At 40.6% G+C, this 20,128-nt stretch overlaps 2 protein-coding genes across 9 annotated transcripts in view; one reads left to right on the top strand and one right to left on the bottom strand.

Annotated features, from left to right (window-relative positions):
• Nucleotides 1-20,128, top strand: part of LOC144377184 (uncharacterized) — a 57,422-nt gene that overhangs the window by 19,622 nt on the left and 17,672 nt on the right. The window lies entirely within an intron of this gene.
• The window catches only part of Dixdc1 (DIX domain containing 1), a 78,666-nt gene that overhangs the window by 55,308 nt on the left and 3,230 nt on the right, over nucleotides 1-20,128 (bottom strand). For 2 of the 8 annotated variants that reach the window (XM_040285198.2, XM_078046978.1), the window contains exon 1: nucleotides 13,668-14,062. The exons of 2 other annotated variants lie outside the window; for them this stretch is intronic. In XM_040285198.2, coding sequence (XP_040141132.2) covers nucleotides 13,668-13,727 — 60 coding nt within the window. In that variant the 5' untranslated portion in view covers nucleotides 13,728-14,062. Of the gene's footprint in view, nucleotides 1-13,667; nucleotides 14,067-20,128 lie in introns of those variants that run through there. 4 more of the 8 variants (XM_078046981.1, XM_078046977.1, XM_005334229.5 and 1 more) reach the window with 4 other exon arrangements.

Below are 20,128 nucleotides of genomic sequence, written 5' to 3'. Positions count from 1 at the left end.
ATTAACTCAGGGGCAAGGACCAACTGAGCCACATCCCTAGCCCTATTTTGTATTTTTATTAGAGACAGGGTCTTTCTAAGTTCCTTAGCACCTTGCTAAATTGCTGAGGCTGGCTTTGAACTTGTGATCCTCCTGTCTCAACTTCCTGAGCCACTGGGATTACAGGAAGCATATTTTAACATTTGGTAGGGCTACATTTCTCTCTCTCCTGAAAATTTTCTTTTCTTATATTCTTGTTTATTTCTCCATATAAACTTCAGAATCATTTTCTCTAATTTCCTAAAAACAATTCCTGTAATATTTTTTTTAATATTTATTTATTTATTTTTAAGTTTTCGGCGGATACAACATCTTTGTTTGTACGTGGTGCTGAGGATCGAACCCGGGCCGCACGCATGCCAGGCGAGCGCGCTACCGCTTGAGCCACATCCCCAGCCCCAATTGCTGAAATATTTATTGGGATTTTATTAAATTTATAAATTAACTTAGGGAGAACTGACATGATATAGAGTATTCCTATTCAAAAACGGGGGATATCTTTCCATTTGTTAAAGTGTGTTTTTCAGAAATGTTTTAAATTTTCCTCCTGCAAATTTCGTACACTTCTTGTTAAGTTCATTCTCAAGTATTTAAATCTTCTTAGTTGCAATTGCAAATGAGGTTCTCCCTACCATTACATTATCTAATATAATATACATGAAGCCTATGCATACATTGATTCTACATCCTATTACATTACCTTTTATTGTTTGAGTTTTATTACTGATTCTCTATGGTTTCCAAGATTATTATTATATCATTTACAAAAGATAAAGTTTTCTTTTTACTCAGCCATGTACACTAATTGCTTTTGTTGGTCTATAGTATTGGTTTATATAATTGGTACATGTTGAATAATAGTGGAAATATTGGGCATCTTTCCCTTGTTTCTAGACTTGAGAAAACACTTGCAATATTGCCCAATTTAGTAAGTTACTGGTTTTGGTACTACAAGTTATATATAATTTTTCATCATGTTAAGAAAGTATCTATGGTGGGGGTGCTGGGGTTATAGCTCAGCAGTAGAGCCCTTGCCTAGCATGTGTAAGGCACTGAGTTTGAGCCTCAGCACCACATAAAAATAAATAAATAAATAAATATTTTTTAAAAAAAATATAGAGTCCTATTTTCTCAAGTGTTTTCAATAAAGAATGGATGTTGATTTTGGCAAGATTTTCCAGAATTTATGAAAATAATTTTGGGATTATTTTTCTTGAGACCTATTGATGCAGTACATGATATTAATGGATTTCCTTATAATGAACCTACTTTGCATTCTCGAAATTAGTCTCACACACATAGTGAATTGTACTTTTAATGTAGTGTTGGATTCTTTTCAATAATAAAATATTTATTAGTGCTATATTAATACTATATATTTTGGACTTTTCTATGGATATTCATAAATAATATTATATAGTTTTTTTTACAGTCTTTATAATATTTAGATATTGATATTATGCTAGCTTCACAAAAGCAGTTGGGAACACTCCCTTCATTTTTTTTTTCAAGAGACAGAGAAGAGAGAGAATTTTTTTTAATATTTATTTTTCAGTTTTTAGTGGACACAACATCTTATGTGGTGCTGAGGATCGAACCCAGCGCCCCGCACATGCCAGGCAAGCGCGTTACTGCTTGAGCCACATCCCAGCCCCACTCCCTTCATTTTCAGTGCTCTATAATTTATAGAATATTACAGTAGTTGAAAGTATAAAAGAATTGTCCTATGAAATCATCTGGGACTGCTACTTTTCTTGAGAAATACTTCCCTTAAGGTTCTCTATTTCTTCTTCAGAAATTGGTCTGTTTAAATTTTATATTTCTACCAATTATGGTAATCAGTAGTTCCCTAGGAAATTATCTATTCCATCAAAGTTTTTAAATGTATTTGCATAGAGGCTTAATAAGTCTCTAGTAATTTTTTTTCCAGTTTCTTTTCCATTGTCACTTGTTTTGTATATTTGTGGGTTTTTTTGGTGGGATGGGAGGTTCTGGGGATTGAACTCAGAGGCACTCGACCACTGAGCTAATACCCAGCCCTGTTTTTTTTTTTTTAATATTTATTTATTTTTTTTAGTTGTAGTTGGATATAATACTTTTATTTTATTTATTTATTTTTGTGTGGTGTTAGTTAACTAACTGTTAGGTCTGCGGCTTAGTGATCTCTCTGGATACAAAATAGAATGTGAGATAAAAGAGGGACAAGCACCCAGGCGCCATGGCTCAGGATTGGGAGACTGAGGCAAGAGAATGCCAAGTTCAAAGCCAGTCTCAGCAACTTAGAAAGGCCCTAAGCAACTCAATAAGACCCTGTTTCTAAATAAAATATTTTTTAAAGGAGTGGCTGAGGATGTGGCTTAGTGGTTAGGTGTCCTGGGTTCCCGAAGATTGGAGAAATCAATGAGGAGATAAGGTAACAATTCAACTGAGGGAAGATAAAAGCCTAAATTGAAGTGGTGGCAGTTTAAAAAGGACAAATTCCAGAAGCAAATCAAAGGTATGAAAGGATGCAGGCAGTCCAAAATGACATGCCTGAATGACTGGCTAACTGGTGATGCTTTATGTGAGATTGAGAATACATGGGCTGGGGATGTGGCTCAAGCGGTAGCGCGCTCGCATGGCATGCGTGCGGCCCGGGTTCAATCCTCAGCACCACATACCAACAAAGATGTTGTGTCCGCCGAGAACTAAAAAATAAATATTAAAAATTCTCTCTATCTCTCTCTCTCTCCTCTCTCACTCTCTCTTAAAAAAAAAAAAAGAATACATGAAGAACAAGTACTGGGGGGGAACCAAATAGCTCAGTTTTGAGCAAGAGTAGAACACTGGGGTAGAGATATTCCACAGCAGGTTGGCACAAGAGGTAGGAGTTGGGCACAGGATTCACATTTGAAAGTATCAAGAGATAATACCTACAAAAAATGAAATAACTATCATCAACTAAGCACTTACTGCATGCCCAGTATTATGCTAAGCATGTAATCACATCTTTTCCCATTTATAGTTTCTCATGAGACCAATTTTCTTACATATATTCCTCATGGGATCAACTTTACAGATGTGGAAACCAAGGTTGCCAGCAAAAACATGCTCCAAGTCATAGGGCCAGGAAATGGCAGAGCAAGGATTTGAACTCAGTCTTCATTCCCTCCAAATCCTGGGCTCTACAGTATTTCAAAAAGTAGGGTGACTGAAACAAAGCTACTTGGCAGGAAAAGGAGTAGGAAAGGAGGGCACTGACAGGAAATAAAAGAACTCAGTGCACTGAATGTCACCTCCTGTCAACCAGTGAAGGAGGCAGTTTTATGTATTATCTTTAATTTTCACACACAACTATTAAAGTCAATATTATTAACCCATTTTTCATATAAAAAATTTGCTCAAGATGATAGTGCTGATGATAGTGGTCTACCTGGGATTCGAACCCATTCCATCTTTCCCCAAGATTATATTATTCTTGCCAGAATGGTAGTGATGCATGCCTGTAATCACAGCAACTTGGGAGGCTGTGGCAGGATAACTGCAAGTCTGAGTCCAGTCTGAACAACTTAGAGACACCCTGTCTCAAAATTAAAAATAAAAGAGGGCTGGAGATGTAACTTGGTGGTAGAACACCTCTCTAGTGTGTATAAGGCCCTAGGTTCAACATAGCACTAAAAGAAAGAAAGACAAGTGAAGTGAGATGATATGGGTTATGTGGGAATCCGGGGAAGAAAGGCAGTTGATAAAGTCAGTGCTATAGAAAAGTCAGGCTGAGGACGAGAAAGACAATTTGATTTAGTAACCTATTTGAGAACCACTCACCACTAGTGGTGACTAAAGTCAGATGGCAGTGAACTGAGAAGACCCCAGGAAGCAGGAAAATAAAAACAACCAATTGATGAGAAAGAGTATTAGCTAGAAGGGAAGGTGGGATAGGGAGTGAGGGTTTTGGGAGATGAGTGAAGGAGTCAGTGAGGGAGAAACAGAGATCAAGAAAGGGTTAAATGGTGCAGTGAGGTTTCAGAAGAGAAGTAGGGACCTAGGTGGTAGAATGCTGAGGTGTGGAGAGCAGAGCTGAAGGAGTTCAATCCCTCTAGCTGTTCATTCATGAGGTGGGCCAGCTGATCTGCTGAGAAAGAAAGGGAGAGTGAGAATGAAGGAGGCTTCAGGAAAGGTTGGAGCAGACCCAGTGGAAGGCTGGAAAGAAAAGTGATCACTAAAGACATCCTAGCAGCACCAAGAACTCAGCTAAGGCTGGAAACCATGAAGCTGTGAGTCAGTCAACTAGCAGTATTACGTGATTTGCTCTAGCAGTGCTCAGCAGGCTTGGTCTAAGAAGGGGTCCATCTAGGGCTGGAAATGGCCAGAGGCCTGATCACCAAGGGAAAAGGAGTGAAGGTGATGGTGAAAGTGTAATTAAAGTGACTGACTGTGAAGTCTGAGCCAGGGAGAAGAAATTAAAAGAGATCAGATAAGCTGAAAAGACAGAGAACAGTAAAGAGAGGACAACCTGGTAGAAAGGGGAAAAAAAAGTTTAATGGAAATGTAGGAGTGTGAAAATTGGGGTTTTGAGCACTGAAGAAGTTTAAGATTTCAAGGATGGAGCCATACTGTGAAGTAAATTACAGGTGTGGCCTGGGTATGTGGTTTTGTTGAAGTGGCATAGAGAGGGACAGTCACTGCAGCAGGACAGTCCAGGTACTGGGAGGCTAGCCCATCACCATCCTGGATCCTGACATCTTCCAGGGAGAGTGGCAAACTTTAAGGTGCTGAGGATACTTAGTATTCTGCTCAGATTCATGTAACTTGAAACACTGATGAGCAAATTGTCAATTAGACCATTGATTTTTTTAAAAAAGACCCTTAATTGAAGAAAGGTTTTTGACATATCACCATTATATCTCATGGTAACATCTAACAGAACAATCAGAAATAAAAAATTGTGTGGTGCAATTTTTACCCACAGGTGAAGGATTACACTGGGATTGTCTAGGTGTCTACCTCTCCTTTAAAGTCTACTCTGGGGAACCAAACTTGTCTGTCTTCCCATGGTTGCACTTCTCAACCAAGGGGTTGATGAGACCCTTTTCTCAATACAATGCCTGATGCTGTCTCTGAAAAAACTGACTTGAAGGACAAAGTTGACACTTGTGAGGATCAGCCACACCACCCACTTCTCCCACAAACATGTTATCTTAGAAGCAGCCTGTGATGCAAGCCCAGGGCAAGTGCTCTACTGCTTGGTGCTATTGTTTTAACAATAGATCAAGGATTCTCCTTCCACAGCAGATGAAATGCAGCTTTTTTGCAAAAGGCTATTATTCTCCAAGAGTTGAACTAGTTGTTTGTATTTTCAAATATACTTTTTCTTTCTTTTTCTTTTCTTTGCACAATATTAGGGATTGAACCCAAGGCCTTGCAAATGCTAGGCAAATGCTCCACCTCTGAGCTACATCCCTGGCTCAATATTTTTTTTAAAATAATAACTTATGCAAAAGCCAGATATTTTAAATAGGGGAAAGCAGATCTTCTCTGGCTAAGGGAAGGGTGGGGACTCAGAGAGCAGCTTATTCACCCTCTTTTTCTTCCTCCAAGCCATCCTCCAAATCCCCCAACCCACCAACCTCCTCCCCATTCCACCTGTACCCTGGCATCTAAAGCAACTTCTTAAGGGCTTCTTGAAACAAACACACACACACACAAAAAAAAAAAAAAAAAAAAAAAACCACTGCATTTTCTTTCCTTCCAGCACTGTCATTTTATAAGTCTATTATTCAGTGAAGACGAGATGCAACAGGTTCACATAATAAAAATATCTAAAATATTAAGATTATCTGATCATGCCCCTGATTCTTGGTCTGTTTCCAACGACAGCTGGAGAGGCATAGTAGGACCATGACAGATTCCAGCCAGGCCTGTGGCAGAGATATAGCTAACAGCCCTTGAGGTAGCTGCCTGGCTCACACTTACTTCCTCTTCTATGGGATGATAGTCCTCTGTGTACACAGTGGTGAGCCCCATGACCAGGATGGTAATTAATACATTACTCCCTCCACTAGCCATAGTTGATTGGTCATAAAACTTAGTTGGTGCATATGCCAGGCTGCCCACTCAAGAGTGAAAAGCTATCCATAGTAGAAGGAATAAAGCCACCATGGCAAGTGGAAACAGGCAATAAGCAGGGGGGGAGCCATCATGCCAGTGTTTGAGCTCCTACTTTTTACTGTTTCTGAGACTCTGCCCTCTCTATGGTTTAGTTTTTCAGACTTTCCTAGGATTCCATGAGTCAGTAAATTCCATTTCCTATCTCTGCTAATTCAAATTGAGTTCTTGGCATTTGCAACCAAATTAAAAAAAAACAGGCAAGATAGTTGGTACATACTGTCAGTGGCAGTGTAGACTAATCTTAGTCCCACCCGAGCTTTATCTCGAACTTGTTCTGCAGAACCTAGAAAGATGCCAGTGTAAGGCAGAATTCTAGAAGGACTAAGTGTTTTTATGGTAACATCTTGAGATAGGCCCCAGGGAAAGGAAAAGGAGACACAGGAAAGTTCTAAGCTATTTGGGCAGGATTTTGGTCTGATGAGACTGGACTCCCCTAAAGTTGAGAGTACTGGTGGTAAAATAAGGCTTGACCAGCATGAAGAGGTCTCTCCAATCCCAGTCTCCATCAGCCTCCTCCAAGACACTGCATATAGCCCTGTAATTTGAGTTCAAACTCTTTCGGTATAGACAATTCTGTCCATGTTCTTCACTGAGCAGGAAATCTTGACCTTGAAAGCTTTCTTGCTGCCAAACTTTCTGTTTTTCTTTAGGACCTGCCCTTCCTTCCAAACAACTTTGTAAATCTAGCCTCTGTTCTCTATCTTCTCCAAGACTCAAGGTCAAAGAGAATTCCTGCAGGGGATTTGTTTGGTTAGAACTGCAAATGCACTGAGTGGGTTTTACTTTAGAAGTCTAAGGGACCTCCTGTTCCTAGTGTAGAAATATCCAAGTCAGCTCTACTGCTTCCTGCTGGCAAACAAGTAAAGCTGGATGCTTTTGTGATGTGCTGTGGATAGTTCAGGAGCAGACATGAAGGGTATAGGAAGGAATTTAGTTCTACAGTGAAACAAGACACTAGTTTAGAACTCTGAGACCCTCCCGCAGCAGATATTGCATTGGGGCAGGGGGGGTGTTGCTGAGAAATGAAGGACAGGTTTGGAAACCTTAAGTTATGACTGGCCTAAATTAAGCCAGTTTAAAGAACACAATATTGTGTTTCTTTTCTATTAAGTCTTTTAAATTTTTTATTGAACCGGGAAAAGGTCTTTGTTCATTGTACTTGATGGCTAGTAAGGTAAAAATAAAGTTCACAAGTAAAAATAAGCTTAAATTTCTGCTTTTTCATATGGAACAGGGCTCTTCATATTAGTATTAAGCCCAGAGGTCAAAGCACAATGTATCCAAAAGTGAAGAGCTAATGATTTTCTGAAAGATAGCATCTTATTATGGTTGAGGTATTAAGTATCCCCCAAAAGCTCATGAATGAGACAATGCAAAAACATTCAGAGATGAAATGAATGGATTCTGAGATCCTTAACACAATCAATAAATTAATCCCTTGATGGGATTAACTGAATGGTACTAAAGACAGATAGGATGTGGCCAGAGCAGGAGGGCATTGGGAATATACCTTTGGGATGTATATTTTATATCTGGCGAGTAAAGTGCCCTCCACCTTCTTTTCGATCATCTTGTGAGTAGCTTCCCTCTGTCACACTCTTCTGTCATGACTTCTACCTTACCTCCAGCCCTGAGGAACGAGTTGGCTTTCTATGGACTAAGACCTCTGAATTTGTGAGCCCCCAAATAAACTTTTCCTCCTCTAAAATTGTTCTTGTCAGATCTTTTAGTCACAGCAGAAAAAAAAAAAAAAAAGCTGACTAAAACACATCTCCTTACCTTACTTTTTTAAATTATCATTTTAAGTTCCCGAAACACTTTCTGTTCCTTCCTGAGTACATGTTACAAGGAAAGTGCTCAATAAATGCATGAGAATGAAGGAAGGAAGGAATGAGGTATCTCTATAGTCTTGGCTATTCCTTATCCTAGAAAAAGGACATAGAGCCCAACATTAGGGCTTTGACATTGGTCCTCTATCCCCCTACCACACCTGGCCACTGAAGGTTATATCCATAACCACTTCAATGGGAACTAGTTTAGGGGATAAAAACACAGAAATGCTTTAAGGAAAGTGATGGTTTAACCTTTGGTCCTTACAACCCAGAGAACAAGGCCTGTTGTAGCAGATGAAGCATTTTACATGTTCCCCAGACCCTCTAAACTTCCTGGGAGAATGGCACCCAGCTACAGTGCCCTATCACTGCTCCACAAGCCTGGCCAGCCCATCACTCAGCACTAAGAACACAAAGCTGCCAGATAGCCTGTGGCCAAGGAGCATCTGTTAAACTGGCATTGACTCTTTTGGGAACAAAGCCAATGAGCCAAGGAGGGGAGAGGAGAAATTAGGATTAAAAAAAAGGAGGCGGCTGAGGGGTGGTGCTTTATTAACATTAAAAACTTAACAGGCCGTTAATTTCTACAGCAAAGCAGAGGAATTCGTTGTGGAAATGTCTGAAAGGCTCTAGCTGGCTCAATGTTGCAATGCTACTCCACAGAAGGCATGAGGCACTCAGGAGGGATGTTGGCGGCAGCTGCTCCACCTGCCAATCCTTTTTCTCACTCAATGTTCCCCTTATGGGGATAAAGCCAGATAATGGCTTTTCCTGTCTTTCTCAGAAACATCCAAGTTGATGAGTTTTTTTTTTTTTTTTCTTGAGGTAGGATCTCATCTCAAATTAGATTTAAGTGATCCTCCTGCATCAGCCTCCTAAACAGCTGGGACCACAGTTGTGTATCACCATGGCTGGCCAAGCAGATAAATCTTAATGTAGGATTTCAATTTCTACTTTTCTGCTAAGAGGAAAATTGGTAGGGAAGATCTGCCAAGCCATATGTTCAAAATGTTAAGGCTCAGACAACTGATTTCCTGTCAACTAACCTTTTCATAAACTATTCCCACAAATTTCAGCCTCTCAGAACATTCACAACACAGTTTGGTACGGGTTCACTCTTCCTCACAAGATATCTGTATGACCACAATTTTCCCAAGTATAATACTTTGAACATTTACTTTTTTATCTTTATTGGCTTATGAGCTTCATTAGGGCACAGACTTTGTTATTTGACTTCTATTTCTAGAGCCTGGCACAGTGCCTGGCAAACATAGTAATTCATCAAATGTCTGGTGAGTGACTGCTTACATGCAAATGCCAGACAAGGAGGAAAAACATCTGGGCTCAGTGAGCAAGAAGGTTGGTAAATATTTGGTGCTTTTTCTACATTAACTACATGATATCTCCACAATCTCCCACAAACATTAGTTTTTATAACATTTATCATAGTGAGCATCCTATTATGATTTTTCTAGTTCCTTGAAAGCAGGAACTGGGTATTTTCAATTATTTTGCCTATTCCCTCACCCAATCAATAAATGACTGAATATCTAAATGAATGAATGATGCACAACTGATTCACAACAATGAATGCTTTTGACCAAACCATATTACAATCTCAGGTCCATTAAAATCTTCTCACAAGCACCAGTCTTCCTTCTTTTTTCATTTTTTTTCCTTTCTCCCAGTACTGGGGATTAAACTCAGGGCCTCATACATGATAGGCAAGTGCTCTACCACTAAGCTACACCTCAAGCCCCTTTATTTTTTTATTTTATTTTGAGACAGCATCCTGGTAAGTTTTCCAACCTGGTTTCAAACTTGCAATCCTCCTAACTCAGCCTCCTGAGTAGCTGAGATTATAGGTGTGTGCCATTGCATCCAACCAAAGTCTGTTATAGAAAGTTCAGTCCTTAGATTGGGTGTGGTGGAAATCTAGAAAAAGCACCAACTATAATCCTAGCTACTCAGTAGACTGAGTCAGGAGTATCGCAAGTTTGAGGCCAACCTCAGCAATTTAGTGAAACCCTGTCTCAAAATGAAAAATAAAAAGCTTCAATTCCTAATATCAAAAGAAGAAGAAGGAGGAAGAGGAGGAGGAGAGGAAGGAAGGAAGGAAGGAAGGAAGGGAGGGAGGGAGGGAGGGAGGGAGGGGAAAGGAAAGGAAAGGAAAGGAAAGGAAGGAAGGAAGGAAGGAAGGAAGGAAGGAAGGAAGGAAGGAATGAAGGAAGGAAGGAAGGAAGGAAAAGAAAAGAACAAGACAAAAAAGGTGGGGACAAGTTCAGTCCTTAGAAAAACACTGGGCATAAATTCGTGTTGGCATATAAACCAATGTTCATATATCACCACCAATATCAAGTGCCATAGAAAACAAATAACATTAGGCAGATGCAAAACTGGGAAAGTGTGAACTACAGAAACAAAATAAAACTGTGCCCAGCTCTCCAAAACGGAGCTGGGCACAGTGGTGCACACTTGTAATCCCAGAGACTGAGGCAGAAAGATTGAAAGTTTGAGGCCAGTTTCAGCAACTTAGTGAAGCTCTAAGCAACTTAGTGAGACCCTGTCTTAAAATATAAAATATAAAAGGCTAGGGATGTGGCTCAGCAGTTAAGCTTCTCTGGGTTCAACCCCTAGTACTCTCTCCAAAAAAAGTAGAAAGTCCAAAACAGAGGAGATAGGGTGGTTTGCAGAATGCAGAAATACCTAAAACTTGTGACTAATTTGGTGAAAATTAACCATGTCGATAAAAGAGATTGCACTGACATCAATGACATGGATCAATTCTGAGTTGCCTGGCATATAGAGGCCAGGGATCTATGCAGGAAATGTGAGAGAAGAAAATTCTATCATGCATAGTTATACATAATGGCATGTGGTTTGAGAGCAGAGATCAACAGTGGGTAGAGGAAAGCTTTGATTCGGAGAGCAGGGTTTCTCTCTGCTGCAGGGTTTCCTTATAATTACCAATTAGGGTCATAGCTCTGTTTCCTGTGGCAGTTTTTTTCTACCACAGAGAATGAGGTCAGAGCCCTAACCACATAGATCTATAATGCATCTAGGTGATGAAGAATAGCTTCAAATATACTTGGATCATTCCCAGGAGATAGCTGGATACATGTGTGGTATTCTTAGCCTCAGTAGAAAGAGTTTCTCAAAGGAATTAAAGTGTATTCTGACATTAGTTTTTAAATCTCCATTTACATCCTTACATGATGCTAACATTTATATGACTCTTAACAAAAGAGACTGAATATTACTGGATTTAGCAACCTACAGGATGGAGTAGGTCAAACAGGGCCCCACAGACTCTTAAGTTACCAATCACACCATTATTCAGTAGCACTAAGTGTGATACTATACGTGTACATTTAACAAAATTTATTATATACATGAAAGAATTTCTTAGAGAATATTCACCATTCAAGATTAACAAATCATTATTATTTAGATGATGTCAATTTTTTCAGAGAAATTAAAAGCATGCATTCAATTTCACAGTTCAAATTTACTAACTGAAAGGAAAGAGATGTTGGGGCTGAGGTTGTGGCTCAGTGGTAGAGTGCTCACCAAGTATGCATGAGGCACTGGTGCTCAGCACCACATAAAAATTAAATAAAGATATTGTGTCCCCCTAAAACTAAAAACTAAATATTTTTAAAAAGAAGGGAATAGATGTATATTAGTCTAAAGAGGGGGTGGAGAAAAGTTTACAGGATGAGTAGAAAAATCAAATATCAGAGAGGGAAAAGAGACATTATTGCATTATTCTCAAGATGAATTAATTATAAAGTTAACTGGAGGTTTTATGAAGACTCCATTACCACCACAGAAAGAACTGCTCCCCTTTTCCCTTGTTTTGCAAAAATTGGAGATCAGGAAAAGTAAGAAAAGATAGTAAATTTTCTTGGTTTACATGGTTCTTCAGCTAAAAGGTTTAGAAATGAAAATGAGCAGAAAGCAGACTAGGACTGGCTTTGGGTTGTTCCTCCTCTTAGTGGGTCCAAATACCTGGGAGCTGCATTAAAATAAAAACAGGAAACAGGGAGAGGCATGAGAGGACCAATGGAGCTTCTGCCATGATTGGTGAATGAGTCAGACCTATGCAACTAAGGACCAGGGGAGGCCCAAAGACAGAAAAAGAGAAAAAAGGAACCAGGAATACCAGAAGCACTCAAAGAGTTAGGCTTCTTGGCTTTTGTGTTTAAACTCCCAGTCTGTAGCTCTTTGTTAACAATCCCCTTACATGTGTTCAGACAGAAATGATGCAAGGATGAGGAGCCCTACAGTGCAGGCCAGATGCAAGTTCTGCCCGTTAGTGAAGGCTGCAATACACCTCAGCCAAAGGAAAATTCCAGCTTAGTTGGTTAGGCTGGGACAGCATTTCCTCTGTGTCAGGAACAAGGCTGGGACAGAGGGGCCAGGACTGGGGAAGGTTTTGAGGCAGGTCAGGCTGCAGGGCTTCTTAATTAGAAACAGGAATCAAGGAAAGAGCCTGTGGTGCAGCTGCAGAAAGAAAATCTTATACACAAATTCATGAGACTAGTTACTTCTGGGGAAAAGGCTGGGATGGAGAGCGGGGTGGCCAAAGGCACTTTAGCCTTGTCCTTAATGTTCACATTTAAGAAAAGAATAGGAATAAGCAGGTAGAGCAGTGTGGTACAGCACACACTTAGCCTGTGTGAGGCCTTAGGTTTAATATGCAGCACCAACCAAGAGAATGCATTCATATGTTATATGACTGAAAACTGATTTTAAAAAAAAACTTGAATTTAAGAAAGAAAAGAAGAAAGTGAGAAAGGGAAAGAAAAGGAGAAGGAGAAAGGAAGGCACAATTAACAGATTAAGGTCTTCATGGATGCTGGGCTAAGAACAAACAACCCAAGAAGGTGGGGTTCCAAAACAAGGGAAAATGGCAAGGGATAAAGGTCTCAAATCAGAATCGCCTGGGTCACAGGAGAATCGGATGGAAGAGACAACAGAATCGTGAGATAAAACATGTGAAGGGACAATGACCCTTGATTAGCCCTAGCCCATCCTGACAGAGTGAGGCCCCCATAATGGCTCTCACAGAAGAATGCCAGTTCCCTGAACTGGGCCCAGCTCCTCATTCAACCATGTCCTCAGTTATGGAAAAACCTACTGCCCTGGATTCAAGAGATTCAAATGTGGAGAAGGCCTTCCTGTGAACCATATGCAGTCTCCTGCCCTCTCTCAAACTTTCTACCAATGCTATGCCACCCCACCCATCTCTTGACTCAACTGGTTAGCTCCTGAAATAGACATGGGCACCTCTGCCATATATTCATGGTTTATCCGAGGATTTCCCTCCGGAGAATCCGGGGGAGGGTGGAGATCACCTTTTCTGGAAGAAGATGACTTCAGAATCTGTGGTCCTGTCCTATGGGCTCAGGTAAGTGATCAGGGAAGGTCACCGCCTAGCTTAGCCGGAGACCGCAGCCCTTTTGATTTCTACGGGTTCATCCATCCACACCGCACCCACCACCTTTGCGCCCCTAAGGTTCTGTGGACGATTTGATGTGGGGGTCTCTGAGAAGATGGGGACCAAGGAGTACCCCTTTGGAGATTAGGCGGGAGGCGAGGGGTGGGGGGAGGGGAGCTGGGGAGTGGGAGGAGCAGGACAGTTACCTCATTGAAGCCCTCCTGCAGGACGTCCAGTAAGTTCCCACGGGTCAGGCAGGCTAGCATTGTTCCTGCCGGGGGCTCCCCGGGCGGGGTCTCCAGCCGGGCGGCTGTCGCCGCCGCCGCCGCCGCCGCCTCCTCCCTCTGCACACAAAGGCTCTCAGCTCAGCTCATTGGGATCTCTCTGGAGTCCCGCATGCCACTTACTGGAAACCTAGACCCGGAGCCAAACTAGAGGTTTGCACTGGGCATGCTCACGCGGGGGCCTCTGCCAGAGGGGCGCCGGCGCCGCCGTGGTTCCTATAGAAACAGCTGGGCGCGCACTGGATGAAGGGGCTGCAGGCAGACCGCCCCAGGCCCGGCGTTCGGCGTTCGGGGAGCCCGCGGGCGCGCAGGCGGGCGGGCTAACGTGTGCGTGCACGCGTCTCTCTTTCTCTCTCTTTCTCTCTCTCTCTCTCTCTCTCACTCACTCACACACACACACACACTCTCACTCCGGGCGGTGGGATGGACGTTTGTGGGTGCGCTGCAAACCCCGACACACACCAGTTTTGCAGACAGGAGTGCTGGTATCCGCGCGCGCTTTGCGTGCATTCAGACATACACATACACCCGCCGACACACAGGCGGGCGTGCCAGTGTCCGCATATGCTTGCAATCACACAAACGCGCACACACCAAGCTTGCAGTTGGTGTGCTGGCGAGAGCGTGCATTGTATACACACACACACACACTGCTGGTTTAAGGCCGCAAGCACCCCACCACGTTCACAAGGTGGGTGGAAAAGGGAATGAATCAGAGCAAACAGCAACCTTTTTTCCATGTGACAGTACAGTGAGGCTAGGCAGAAAGGAGAGGAAGAAAAAAATAAAGAGGGGTTAAAGAACTTTGGGTAGTGACGCTAATTGTAACATATTTAACAGGACAGTGCTAAACAAATCACAGGATCACAGCAAAAGCATCAATAAACAAGCATGACCAAGGCTTAACCAAAATGTGTTTCTTCTTTCTTTTAAAGATAAACTGCTAAAATTTAAAACCCAGCCTGGGCTTAGTGGCGCATTCCAGTAATCCCAAAGACCGAGGAGGCTGAGGGAGGAGGATACAAGTTCCAGGACAACCTCAGGAATTTAGTGAGGTCCTAAGCAATTTAACAGGAACTTGTTTCAAAATTTAAAATAAAAAGGGGCTGGGACTGTAGCTCACAGGTAAAAGGCCCCTGGGTTTGATACCCAGATATCCTAAAGAAAGAAAGAAAACCCATACTTATTATTGAGGTGTTTTAATTAAAATTAAAAAATCACAAAAATGCCCTGGTGCATTTGAAAGAGCTAACACCTTCCACAAGGGAAACAAAACTATTCCCCTCTGTTTCTAGGTTGTTATTCAGGTCACAACCTTGATTATTTATTTTGAAGAACATTAGTCATTTGCATGTTCAGTGCAAACTTATTTTTATAGAAAAACAGGAAGCTGACTGAGTGCCCATCTTACATTCCACCTTACCATCCCAGATAGAGGGGAAAGGTTTACACAGCTTGTGAAGACTTAAAGAGAGGTCTGGGGCTGTAGGTCAGTGGTAGGGCACCAGCCTCACATGTGTGAAGCACTGGGTTCGTTCCTCAGCACCACATTAAAAAAATAAATAAAGATATTGTGTCCACATACAGCTAAAAAATATATATTAAAAAAAAATAAGAGAAATTCAGGGCCAGGCCCTGGGACACAGCTGGTCAGTGACTGGCAGCTCAAAAAGCTAGGACTCAGCTGGGTGTGGTGGTACACGCCTGTAACCCCAGCTATGTGGGATGGGGAGTTGAGGGGACAGGCAGGAGGATCACAAGTTTGAGGCCAACCTGGGAAACACTGTCCTAGAATTTTAAAAGGAAAAAAAAAAAAAGGCCAGGGATGTAGCCTAGTGGTTAAGTACTTGTCTAGAATGTGAGAGGCCCCGAGTTCAATCTCCAATACTGCCAAGAAAAAAAAAAAAAACTCTACACATGATTTTCCAGAATGCCAGATTCCCTCCTCAAACTCTCATAGTATCTTAGCAAGAACACTCAGTAATGAGTCTTATTCAACCTAATGACTTCCTCTTCAGGTCACTAAGAAAAAAAAAAAAAAATACTGGAGCAGCCAGATTAGCAATATCTTGTCTGAATGTCTGTTAAACATAAAAATGCTTCTGGAAAAATACACAGAAGCAGGAAGCATAGAGCCAGCACAGGTGTTGAGCAGCTGCTGTAGGTTAAATGATGTAGACTCAATTCTGTATAAGACTAGGAAAAGCTGATACCAAATCAAACTGAGCATGAGCTACCATTTATAGTCAGCTAGAGAGTTTTAACTGGCTAGAATTCCCTGCACCATTATGCCAATTTGTGGGGTAATACCATACCTATGTTAATGCAATGAAGACCTTTATAAAGATAAGTATGAAATTTCCAATTCCACAGAATTGCATGCAACACATTAATATGCATAAAGATGTGAAACCAAAGCAACTAGTTGGTGGTTTCATAGGTAGAGAATTCTGATTGGTTAAGAGCCCATCATGCTTTGGACAGAAAATACTCAAGACACTGAGGCTTACTGACAATTATCTATGCCAAGAAATCTCTGTTTTTCAAACTTAAGTTTTGTCAAAGTAAGACCTATTAGCTCAAAGCTTTGGGAGAAGGACTTATTAAGTAACTGAATTTTGGCTCAACTCCCTTATTTCACATAAAAAGGAATCAAAGTTAAGAGAGGTGCTCACAGTCACTCAGCAAGCCAATATGGGAGCTAAGATCTGAATCAAAGGCCTTGGAGCCTGACCCTGTGCATGGCCTTTCACATCATGCTGGAGAAATTAAGAAAGCATTGTAGTGACTTGATAAAAGATTTATTATAGAATATGGTTCAAGGTTGCACTATTCCCTGAAAGTCTGTAACTTTATCATTCACACATTCTAGAACTTTCCATGAAAATGGAAATGTTCTATATCCACACTGTCTAATACAGTAGCTACTGGGCACATGTAGCTACTGAACACTTGAAATGGGTCTAAGGGCAACTGTAGAACAAAAATTTTTAATGGTATTTAATTTTAATTCATTTAAGTGTAGATAGTCTGATTTCAAAATATTGTTTCATTGTCTCTACACAACTATTGAAATGTTCCAGAAACACATTAATTCACATATAGTCAGCCTTTCACACTTGGAAGAAGCACAAAATCCCATTGGACCGTATGATGTCTTTTTTTTTTTCTTTTGGAAGATATGTTCACTATACTTATCATGATCTGTCTTAGAAAGTGAACCAAGAACTAAGCATTAGCTCTAAGCAACACTAAGATTTATTATTCCATTATCCCTACGCTCCTGTTGTGATAACAACACAAGAGTTGGGAAAATAAGAGGCAATGATCAACATCATGTAGTCCCTGTATGTGGGAAAACTGCAAGCAGTCTGGTTAGCTGGAACCACTCCCACTGCTGCAGGCCTGTCATTCACTCTGCCTGGGAGAAGCCAAGAATTGCCCCAAACTGCTTTCTGCATATCTCTGCTTTGCTACTTGATTTCTGAACTTATATCTGGTCTCTTCAGTCCTGCATTATTTTGGCAATAATGACAAACACTTCCCCCACAAACTAAAAACTACCCAAATATCTAATTGAATAGTAACACAACAAGTTGAAATTTCACTATGTGCCAAGTCCTATACTAAGCACAAATATGTATATTTTTTTGGGAGGTCACTATTTCCATAATGTGTGTGTGTGTGTGTGTGTGTGTGTGTGTGTGTGTGTGTGTCTTTCTCTCTCTCTCTCTCTAAAATATGAAGGACAAGAAGTTTGGAAGCTAAGTAATTTACTCCAGGTGCAATAGCTACTAAATGGTGAAGCCAAATTCCAGGCTTTTAACCATTATATAGTACTTTTATAGGATGCTTGCTACATAAAAAGTACTCAATAAATGAATGAATGAGTAATGAATGAACCAATGTACAGATACCAAACACATTCATTATCCCTTCTATTAATAAATACAATAACATGTTTCCCTAAGTACGACTTTAAGCCTTAAACAAAGCTGTCATTTGGTGAAAATATTGTCTGTGACTTCTTTCTGAGTAAAAAATGTGTGAAATTCACACCAATGAGAAATTTAACACATCTATAATGGGCAATCATTCATGACCATAAAGAAGCAGAAAGGCAGTTTCAATAAACAAATAATTAAAATTATCAATGAAAATATATTAAATGACCTTCTGAAACAATTTCTTCATCATTCTTCTGTTTTCTCATATTAGCTGAATTCCTTGAGAGTAATGTGTTTACAACTTCTATTACATTTACATTCAGAGGTATCAGCAAAGACCTACAAAAAGACTCATACCTACCAGCAAAGATTATGAATAGTCCTGACTCCTAAACTGTGTATTTATTTGTTTAATTATGTACGTCTTGCAGTGCTGGGAATCAAACCTAGGGCCTCTCACATGCTAGGCAAGCACTCTACCACTGAGCTATACCCCCACCCTAAACTGTTCCCTTTGTCTCCAGACTTTTCCATCTGCCAGTCCACATTCATCTAAATCTTTTTTAGACAATACATTCTCTTTGCTGCTCTATATCTTCAAACACTCATTTTTCCTAGTATATCAATAAATTCTTTGTGTTCAACTCTTAGGGCCTCCCCCAGAACATTCTGTTCAGGTTTTAGAGCTCCTCACTATCTCACAGTTTTCACCTCCATTCCTCTGCCAGGAATGCCTCACACTCCTTCAGTTACCCAAATCATCGCTATGCCTACCTAGTTCGAGTTTCATTTTTTCCATGAATCTCCTCTGACCACTGGGTTTATTTGCAGTGCTGGGGATCAGACTCAGAGTTTCATACATGATAGGTGAGCACTCACTACTACTGAGTCACTCTTGATTTTGATCTCTGGTCACTCTTTTTTTGGGGGGGGGGCATACCAGGGATTGAACTCAGGGGCACTCAACCACTGAGCCACATCACCAGCCCTATTTTGGATTTTATTTAGAGACAGAGTCTCACTGAGTTGCTTACTGCCTCGCTTTTGCTGAGGCTGGCTTTGAAGTTGCCATCCTTCTGCCTCAGCCTCCTGAGCCACTGGGATTACAGACGTGCGATTGTAGTGTGCATTGCTGTGCTTGGCTTCTGGGCACTCTTTGATTTTGATCTGTCTCAAACACTAGTTTCCCAGATGATCTCTGGCTCACTTCTGCTCCTCCTTCAGGCCTCAAATGTAACTTTATTCATTCAGCTTTTTCTTACCTCTTTCTTTCTTTCCTTTTTTTTTTTTTTTGTTTAATTTTCATTACAGTTTTCATAGTGTAGACAGTTCCACTATAAAGATATGCCTAAAACCCAAAGGATTTTCTGTAAAAAGTCTTACCACTATATTGAAATTGTTTTTCATTTCATCCATTATCAGCCTTCCCCTGCAAACTAATGAGGGCAAGGAATTTTATAAGTTTATTATTGGTTTATCCCCAGAACCAAGAATTTTGTCTGGCACATAGAATATGTACTGAATGAATGAATCTTCCTCTTTTTTAATATCTAGCATGTTCAATACTGTATCATTTAGCATTTAATTACAGTTAATTTAGGACTATAGATCTTTGTCTCCCTCTCTCTTTGGGCTTTTTGTTTATTTTATTGTTGTTATTTGTATTTGTTGTTGTTGTTTTGCTTTACTGGCAATAGAACCCAGGGCCTCATGTACACCAAGCAAGTACTCTACTAATGAGCTACACCACCAGTCCTTTTTGTCTCTTTAACTGTATTCTCAAGTCAAATATAATTTTTGATGTCCTGATATATTTTCGTCTTCTTTGTTCATGCTTTATTTCATTAAACATTCATTAAATACAGGTTGAACACCTATGTCATATGCCAGAGTTCCTATTCTTTTAGCAAAAAGTTGAAGAACTGACAAGTACACATACATATGCACATAACACATAAAGGGGAGAAATAAGACCAGAAGAAAGTATAGTAAAAGGAGGACAAGTAAAACTAAGAACCCAACATTAGGACAGAGGAACAGAGTGCACAGGGTGAATGTGACAGACCAAGTGCGTAGAAGAAAGAAAGTGAGACAGAATAGTGAGAGACTAAGACACTGCCAAAGTAATCACCAGATGGTAAGGCTTAATATAAACTGCACCAAAGCAGATATGCAAATATATTCTACATGAATTTTTAAAATTCACATTTCAAGTTATCTGCTAGCTATCCTGTGGATAAAAATTGGATCAAGATAGCGACATCTGGTGGACATTTTAGAAGTGACCCTGGAGTTTCTCTACAATGAAAACACCATAAATACCCCCATGCTTCTACACTGACAATCATAATGTGTTAGGGCTCCACATTACAAGAGTAGCCAATGTTACTTTATATGTTTGATTTTTCTTTTTGTATGTGTAGGGGGAAATATTGG

Source organism: Ictidomys tridecemlineatus, chromosome 4 (assembly GCF_052094955.1).
Source record: "Ictidomys tridecemlineatus isolate mIctTri1 chromosome 4, mIctTri1.hap1, whole genome shotgun sequence".
Classification (NCBI taxonomy): Eukaryota; Metazoa; Chordata; class Mammalia; order Rodentia; family Sciuridae; genus Ictidomys; species Ictidomys tridecemlineatus.
Note: the sequence above shows the minus strand (reverse complement) of the source record. Positions and strands in the feature narration are given on the sequence as shown.